Source organism: Citrus sinensis, chromosome 7 (genome assembly GCF_022201045.2).
Source record: "Citrus sinensis cultivar Valencia sweet orange chromosome 7, DVS_A1.0, whole genome shotgun sequence".
Taxonomy (NCBI): Eukaryota; Viridiplantae; Streptophyta; class Magnoliopsida; order Sapindales; family Rutaceae; genus Citrus; species Citrus sinensis.
In genome coordinates, this window is record NC_068562.1 from 3,512,303 (window position 1) to 3,521,807 (window position 9,505).

Here is a 9,505-nt window from a genome sequence, read left to right on the forward strand (position 1 = left end):
AATAATTCCTAAGGGAATAGTTGGCCACCTCTATTTTGCGTCAGACTTAACGCAAAGTGTAAACAATTTCCACTTTACCATAAGGAAAATTTGCATCTAACTTCAGTTTGATTCTTTAATTGATTAGATAAAAATCATTAGCTGACAATGTAGAAAGGATAAGGTTAATTTTTGTTGATACTAATAGCCGAAAGATCTACTTGGCACTTGCTAATGTAATTCAAAATTTTGATGATGTCTTTTTGGACGTTAAATTCGGATAATGGTAATTTGGTTGTTATTTTGATGGTGGAGAGACTGAGAAAATTTAAGCATTTGATCAAGAAAGCATACACTACGTTTCTTTGTGACATGCATTAACAATGAGAAATAAAACATTAGTTCATTCGATCTTTACAAACCCAATATAAAAACACAATAAGACTACCAATTGATACACGTACGGATGTAATAACTTCTAATTTAACCCTAATTTTTTTAATTCTCTTATCTAAACATCTGCATATTGATATTGTCCACCATTTGATGAGAAGCTTTAACCAAAGACGGATACGCCACACCGGCCATTGGCGCTCCCTGAAATCCAACACCACCCATGGGCCTATGAGCCCCAGCTTGTTCCAAAGTGTGCACTTGCTTTTTCAAGAACTTCACGTAATGTATAGCCTCATCTAACATTGAAGCTGTGTCCATTTTGGTCCCTCCAGGCACAATCCTCTGAAGTATCCTTATCCTCTCGCTTATCATTTCCCTTCTATGCCTAGCCGCGACGCTTTGTGGGTCCTTAGATATTTTCACATTCCTTCTCTTTGGAGGCTTGATGGATTCTGGATCTATATGAATAGGTTGCATAGCAGCTATACGAAAGATCATCTCTCTCATAGCTGCCATTGAGTTTCTTTTCTCTAATGTCGGTGGATAAGGACTTGGACTTGGCAATGAGGTCTTGAGTCTTCCTCCTGTGACTACATTATTGGGTTGATGAAGAGGTGGTGTCATCGGTTCCTGAACTGGAGTAGTAGTGTTTATGAATAATGGTAAAGAGGATGATGGATTTGTAAATGTAGGAGGAGGAGAAGAAACATTATTAATAGGGTTGTGATATATGGGCTGTGTTGAGATATTGCTGTTGGTGTTTGCATTGGAGAAATGGATTTCATGATGCAAGGGGGAAATGTTATTGTTAAAAGCCTCACAGAATTCAGGAAGCTTTTCCATCTGCATTATGACTGCCATCATGTCCATATGATCTTCTGCTTGTTGAGATGCTTTTATCATGTCAACATCCATTGCTTCTCAAACTGATCTCTTAACGTATTCGTGTGTATAGCAGAGGGAGAGATGGAGAAGTGGGAGAGATACTGATCAGTGACAGAGGGATGGGGGAGCTGAAAGATGAATTATGGAATTTTGTTTTTTTTTTTATCAGATTATGCGCGCAGAGAGATAAGGAAAAATAAAAGTTGATTAAAAGTGACAACAATACACCAAGCTTGCTGGAAGAGTGGAACGCTAGCTTTATATAGCAACTTGTGATAAATATTTTATTCATGCAGAAACTGATCGAATAGTCTCAAAATTCATTTATGATTTTCTGATAGTGACCGCCCATTATGTGGGGCTACCTCCAATCAGAATTCAGAAACATATTAACCATTAGATCTGTAATCTAAAACTGAAAATGAAATGTCAAAGCAATAGATGCACGAGATGAGAGATCAAAAATCCATCGATCCATCATGAGATTTGGGTCCACAAAATTGAAGGGCTAAGATGGAACAGATGGATATATTTTGATTTCTTAAACAAGGTGCATGAACCACTCTCCTCCTTGACCCATCGGAGAAGAAGGGATTAATGGGCGTTAGCCCTTGCATTTCCCCTAAAATTCCACTCTCTTAAAAGAGGAAGACGAATCAATAAATAACCATGAAACCCCACAATCACATGACATTTGTCAGATACATAATAAAACCTCCCTCTATTTTTCTAATTTTAAATGTTTCAGCTGAGTCTCTCTCAAAGTAACAAAATTAACCACCCTTCAGATGCATCACACATGGCACATGCATATAAATCTTCAGTTCAGATGTTCAAACAATCGATCGCCAGCCATTCAAATATTACTAGAAAACAGATTTCGCACAAATTGATGAAAGCAACACTCACTACCGGCTGCCGCCTGCCGGTGATTGATTTTTCTGAAATGTCAGTGTGTAAAAAGAGACTTAATTTTACAGTGCTTAATGGACAGTGACATGTGAACCAGGGCTAAATAACTAAAGTCATTGATGGGGACCTACAGCCACTTATTATGTATATTTTACTGCATTTAAATTATCCAAGCTTCTGCTATATCCTGATGATATACTGCTACTGCCTACTCGGTTTCAATATTGCTCCCTTTGGCACACTTTTCAATAAGGATCAGGAGATGACTGTAAGGCTGATAACCTCCCCACTGCAAGTACGTACACATCTGCTCAGTCTTCTAGTACTGGTGAATTTCTTCTGTGGAAAATAACTTAGTTGATAATTGGTCACTGCTTTTCAGTTTGCATCAACGTGTGTGTGTGTTGCAAAGTGGCAATTTATATATATGAATGATAAGTACTTAAATTGAAATAATAATAATAATAATAATAATAAAGTTGAAAATAAAGTTCTGGCAAAATAGCAGCCATCCCACAAGGGTTAATCCATTTTGAAAACTAAATATATATAAAAGAACATGTTCTTTTCTTATGGACAAGTTCAGCTGGAAAGCAAAGGATCCAGAAAAGAGACCCAATTGATTTAATTTGCTGTGTAATATGAAATCTTTTTTTTTTTTAATTTTCCTATAATTGAACAGTATATATTAATACTGAGTCAATGAACATAGTTCTTCTCCTGCCTCAGTTTCAGAGACCCAATTGATCACAGGAACAAGAACTGATATATAGATATCTCGTATATTTAAGAAAGCAACGTAAAATGAGCAGACAATTACAGTATTACTCAGCTCAGAAAGTGGTGTTCTTTTCTCTTTTTCCATGATATCCTTCACCCAAAATGAATCATTGATTTCATAATGCAACTTAGAATTGAAGAGGGACAATAGTCATTATCTACCAACAGTACCTTTCAAAATTTCAAAAAATAAGAGGAACATACGTTAATTAAAGCTTTAATTCGCCACCCTCTTTGTTAGACGGTAAATAACAGTAGCTTCCTCATAGGCGGTGCACTTTCCATGAAACTCCTACGTAGAAGAAGAGTTTGTGTGTGTGTGTACACACACACACACATACTAATTTGATTTTGACACGCAACAAAATTCCTTTAATTACTGCAATGGCGAAAACAACATGGGCTGCGGCAGTGCAGCTTCGTGTATTTGAGTTAATTTGATCGTAGTAGTAATACGGGACGTTTTCTGTGCCAATTTCTTTTTATTTATTTATTTATTTATTTTTGGCCTTTTTTTTGGGGGCGGGGGGGGGGGTAGAAGAGGAATCTAAAAAATAATTAAAACAGATTAACCAGAAAATGGACCGCAGAGAGATGAGAATGAGATTGGTGACAGTGAGCCATGATTGAGTTTATCAAACCAGTTGTCATGACTAATGAATGAATCCTTATGAATGCGCTATGGTGCTGATAAGCATGAAAGCGTTAGCATTTATGTGCAATAGCTTCTGAATTTCAGGGTCCAATTCAATAAACACAAGATTGTTCTAGAAAAATTAATTAAAACACGACATGAGTACATGACTGACCGACCGTCCCCCTTTTATATATATATATATATATTAGTAGCAGACAGAAAACTAAAGCCTAAAACCACTACTTGATGTTGATTATTCAAATGGGGAAAAACATCAAGACGAGAATCGGATTGTCCTACTTAGATTCATAGTTGGGTTCTAGAAAGAAAATGATACAAGCAACTTTTTCCTACTTTATATTGTACTACACTAATTTTTTTATTTTTTATTTTTAAAAAAAAGATGCTCACCGTAGAGAAAGAAAAATGAAAACAAAGTAAAAAAGAAAGGCTTATACCTCCATTCATTTATCTAGTCCTAGCTAGAGCATCAACTCGACAACTTGACCGCCGTCCCCAAGCGTTTACATAAATTCTTTTACTGAGTTTATAAGATCCACACGCCAGTAAGAGACCACAAAGCACCCATGGCCTAATGGATAAGGCGTCTGACTTCTAATCAGGCGATTGTGGGTTCGAGTCCCACTGGGTGTGCGATCGAATTTAAATTACTAGAAATAGGGCCATCGAGAGTTGGATCGCAGGTTAAACTTTTTTATAATGGGCTTGGGTTGATTGTCGATTCGCTACGTCTGGGCATCACTGATCTCTAACTCTGGTTTATGATTTATGAATCACAAAATTTATGGGCGTTGATTGGCTACGTAGGCATCTGTGATCTCTCTTTAGTCTCAATTATGAGTCACAATTCACAAAATTTGTTTCCCTCTCCTCGGCACTGGCTCTGTGGTTCACAAAGAAGAAGCCATTTTGTGTTTGTTTGGACTTTTCCATTGCTTATATATTATCGGGTGCTGATTTCCCCCACCCCCACCCACATCTTCTATAAATACAATCCACTGCGTTGAAAATAATATTCTGATTAAACCGAAATTGTGGGCGATAGAACAAAAGGTGGGGCGGAAATACCATCACAATTATATTATTGACAATGAATAAACAATAGTAGTGCTTTAACACCCATTCATTGATCTAATAAAACCCCTTTTTGTCATTAAAACTACACTTAATGGCAGATTTAAATCTAATTAAGCCAATTGATATTTCATCCATTTTCAAACTCTTCAAAACTTATTATATCAATAATGAATAATGTTAGGGATCAGAATCCCAACTTGAATCTCAATGTTATATATCACTCATTTATTGGATGATACATTTCATATCTTGTAAAATGACTTAATCACCATCTAACGAATGATTGTCACCTAACATTGCTCATCATAATATTAATTATAATAATCATGTTTAGTAAACTCAGAGAATTAAGCTAACTTAAAAAGAAATATCCAATAATATCTAACTTACATGCAATATCAATCTCTTTCATGTTAAAATATAGGCTTAACTTTTTTCAGCCAACAAAATAAAATAGCCAAAGCCAGTAAAATAAAAATAGCCAAATAAGCTTCATTTTGAAGGCTAATGAAAAGAGATAAACAAGTTCGGATGTTCCCAAGTCCCCGGCATTATTAATTATAGTTTACCCAACTTTTTATTCCAAAGGGCAAAGGGTACATGGGATAAGATTTCCTCCCTCCAAGTAAAAGATTAATTCATTTTAATTTTTATGATCGTGTGTGTACGTCCCGTCCGGCCGCAATCTTCTTTTGCATCAGCTAAAGAATTAATCCCAATATTTATTATTGTCACGCTCAAGAAGTACGAGTGAAGCCTCAATTGCTTGCTATATTCCCACTTGTTAAAAATTTCATACACTGTTAGAGAATTTATACCCACATCATAACATGTTTAGGGCTGTATCTCACTCTGTCGCTCTTAAGGAGCTTTTTCTTAAAGGTAAATTATTTTCAAGATCCCAGCACCAAAGGTAAATATATAATAGTATTTAACTTGAGATTCTTACCACTACCATTTTTATAAACTGTTTTAGAGGCTCATTACAACCTAAAGAATATTTTGGTAAAGAGCCCTCTTAAACGTTTCATTCCATTCCGAAAGGCTCTCCTAATTTATTTAGGATTTTCTTTGTTTTTTCAAATAAAAAGACCAAAATTTTTGTGGAACTTATTTTAGAGGTCGAAACTTTGCAAAACAATGGCTCAAAATTCTAATTCCTCCTTTAAAAGTCTAAAATCGGTGTGCTATATCCTTCAATTTTGGGCTAAAAATTAAGATCTGAATATTTGTGTATATGAGTCCGCAATGGTATTTTTGTATCTGAATGCGAATAAAATCTTTGTGGATTGTGGGCAGATCTTCCAAATAGCCGAATCTGTATAATCTTAACTCAACTTTAAAAGATTCGACAAATTTAACTAATAAAATCAAGTAATACATGAACTTTCAAGTAACACGTGAACTTACATTCATAATCGATCCTTTTTTTTCTTCATGTTACTTCCTATCTAATTAAATATTTTTACACTTGAGATTGCTTTTAAATTATAATTTGAAATATTTGTAGTTTAAGCCAATTATAGCATTCAAAAATTCCTCACTAAGAAATTTTTTTAATTTGTGCATAGCATAAAAATAAGATTGTAAAAAAACTAAAAGATAGCACAATATTACTTTGAGTTTTAACAACAAAAAAATTAAATAAAAATTTAAAAGAGTGGTTGGAAAAAAAAAGAGAGAACATTCTCGAAAATAAATAAATAGGACTGACAAAGGGGTTTCATAAACAAAATTAGAGGGGTGCGAATAGTCCAACTCTAACAAAATTATAGCAGCCCCTATCCACCCTTACATATGGCCCTGCTTAAATTAGGCCTACTAAAGGAAATAGCAAAATTTTTGTAGCGGACCCTCTACCCAGTATCCACACTTATATATGCGGCCAATGGATTTGTACAAAATCTTTGAATGCCTGATCCAACACTTATGTACGGCCTTAACAATAAAACTATTATACATATATTTTCACTGACAAAATTATGTTGCTTGGGGCGTAACATACTCCCGGAGCAACATGTTTCTTTATTTATTTTTACTTATTTTTCTTATTTTTTTTCCTCCTCTTCCTTCGTTACTAATATTTTTTATTTTTCAATTGTTATTTTATGAATATTCAATAGTGATTGATTTAGATTTGGGATTGGACATGGAGCGTATAGTGGTGAGCTGAGTAACCCCATTGGGTTTGAAAATAAGAGATAAATTTGAGGTGGGATTTTGGTGAAATTTTTAAAGAGATTGGATATTAGGTGGTTTGCCCTTGTATTAATGTATCAGCGGAAATTCATTGTGATTGTGATGGTTGGAAATAGAAAGTGGAGAATGTGAAATGTTAGATTTTCTACTGCCCTTTTTAAACTGGACCAATTTACTTTGTTTAACATTTAAATCTATTTTGTTATATATGTTTTTTCCTTTGATGTATGTTTGTATGTGAGATTTCAAATTAAGTTGAATAGAAATCAAGTTGAATAGTTGATTGTACAAATTAGAATGTATGAAGGAGGGAATCCACTAACTCAGACAAAAAATGAAAATTAGCCATATTGCTCATACTACGTCAATTTTCAGAAAATAATAGGGGCTGTAGTGTTAATGACCAAATATGCACACCATTAAAACTACTCCGTTGGATCAGACGGTGAGACCACAAACGGACAATATTTTCATAACCCATTCACATATCTTTGCATACCCCATCCGCACTTATATTATATACGGCTTAAAAAGGAAAATATTTTCATATTTTCAACATCACCCCTTCCACACTTATGTAAAGCTTAACAAGGTAATATTTTCGAAATTTTTGCATACCTCCTTTCAGAATGGCGTCAAGGAAAGATAATATACTTGCATTTTTAATGCCCCATTCACAAGTCTCTCTCTTCTTTCTTTACAAGTTGACTCGTGACTATTCATGCATTTAAGTTCTTTTAAATTTTTTTCGAATCGAAATTAATTATTTCTATACTTGAAACTACTTTCAAGTTATAATTTTTAAACATGTTAAATTAAGTTAATGATTGTCATTCAGAAAGTTATCAATAAAAAAAGACTTTTTAATGTGAAGAGTAAGCAGCAAGGTTCTGAAGAAAATTAATAGGAGACTGTACAGTGGATTTCAAGAGAGTGAGAATTGTTATAAAAAAAAAAAAGACATAATCATAAATCAGGAGTTCTGATTTTATTTTTATTATAATTATTTTGAGCAATAGGAGAGTTTATTAAAAAGGGTATTTTTATAATCAAAGTAATAAGTTCGGGAAAAAAAAATCGAAGTAAATATAAGTGAAAAGGGGGTTCCGTGGGGGACACATGAGAGGCGTAAATAGTAGGTTCACTCATAAAGAATAGAGGACTGTGTAGTGTGCAGTGCGGCCCAATTCAATAATAACACGCCCGACCAGGCTCGGCCTTTAGGACCCACCGTCCTGATTCTGACATGCAACCATGTGCTGTCTTACTCCCCAACTGCCTCTTGTAACAAATTAACAACAGTGACCAGGACTCATAAACAAAAAGGCCTTGCCAGTTGCCTATTTAATTACATCAACCATCACATTCAAACCTGTATCGCGCTCACTCAGGACTCAACCGCTTAGATCTCATCGATTCCCTCAAATAGCGAATCTGTCGAAATCATCGAAAGATCGGACGAGACAGGAACCCCGGAAGCATTGAATTCCCGTGAACCCTGGCACAGCTGATTACAAAAAGCTGAACCCGAAATCGAGGCACGCGGTAAGTGGTGCATTGATTAAACACAGCTGTAACCCAATCACCTCCCAACGTAACAAGTCCAGGCCCATCATCATGTGATTGCCTGCATAGTTGTTTTGCGAACGGTTCCCGCCTCACTTTTAGTAATTAGTGTCTTGTGTGTGGTAACTGGTAAGTAGGAGGGAGTGAGGGTATCCAATCCATGGCTCTCGCACCAGCGACTGTGAAGCTTCTCAAATTTGGATTTGGCTTGATGTTGATGCACATGATTTCAATGAACCTGCTGCATGTCGAGGCTCAGGTAGCGGTTGATGAATCAAGGTTGGAGTTGATGAGTGACGCGCTCGAATGGCCAATGTTGTCAATGTCTTTTGATGAAGAGGAAGGTGAAGGGCCTGAAGGCGAAGGTGGTCGGAGATCGCTGTTCTGGCAGAGAATGAAGTACTACATTTCGTATGGGGCCCTCTCCGCAAACAGAATCCCGTGCCCTCCACGCTCTGGCAGGTCTTATTACACTCCAAACTGTTACAAGGCTCGGGGTCCAGTCCACCCTTACACCAGAGGCTGCTCTGTCATCACCCGTTGCAGGAGATAGATGAGCTTCAATTCCTTAATTATCTCAAATCTACCTGTTCCTGTTTTCCCTTTTTTTTTTCTTTTTTTTTTTTCATTTCAATCATTATTTTGTTTATTAGTTTGTTATAGCTTGTGTTTGGGTACGTGTGTTTTGTTGTTTTATCTCCTACATGTGTTGATCACTGTGTTATTTGTGTTTATGAGCTTAATCGCTATTATGTGTGCTGAATTTCTTCTACATGTTTTTTTTTTTCCTAATTATTATTAATATGGTTAATTTTTAGAATCATTTTACTCAATTCAATGACCAATTTGGTGGTTCATACCGTAACATACACTATTCTTGGAAGAGGTTTGATTTTGATGTTTCACTTGGTAGTTGTATTTCAAAAGTGATTGTGTTGCGAACGTTTTAGAAGTTCAGGGATCATCCACCATAAAATTTAAACAAAAAAAAAAAAAGGTTTAATAATCACTTTAGTGCTTGATGCATGATTGGTCGCTTCGCTACGGTGGCGT

General features: G+C 35.5%; 2 protein-coding genes and 1 non-coding gene across 3 annotated transcripts; 2 read left to right on the top strand and 1 right to left on the bottom strand.

Moving 5' to 3' along the window:
* Nucleotides 1-388: 388 nt before the first annotated feature.
* LOC102608176 (transcription factor HEC2) lies at nucleotides 389-1,337 on the bottom strand. Its single transcript, XM_006466671.2, has one exon. It carries the CDS (start codon nucleotides 1,288-1,290, stop codon nucleotides 487-489), a length of 804 nt encoding a protein of 267 aa, XP_006466734.2. The 5' UTR covers nucleotides 1,291-1,337; the 3' UTR covers nucleotides 389-486.
* Nucleotides 1,338-4,170: 2,833 nt separating this feature from the next.
* TRNAR-UCU (transfer RNA arginine (anticodon UCU)) lies at nucleotides 4,171-4,243 on the top strand. Its single transcript has one exon. It is a non-coding gene; the product is annotated as a tRNA-Arg (tRNA).
* Nucleotides 4,244-8,523: 4,280 nt separating this feature from the next.
* Nucleotides 8,524-9,224, top strand: LOC102620023 (protein RALF-like 34). The gene has a single exon (XM_006466533.4). It carries the CDS (start codon nucleotides 8,613-8,615, stop codon nucleotides 9,003-9,005), a length of 393 nt encoding a protein of 130 aa, XP_006466596.2. The 5' UTR covers nucleotides 8,524-8,612; the 3' UTR covers nucleotides 9,006-9,224.
* The last annotated feature ends 281 nt before the right edge of the window (nucleotides 9,225-9,505 follow it).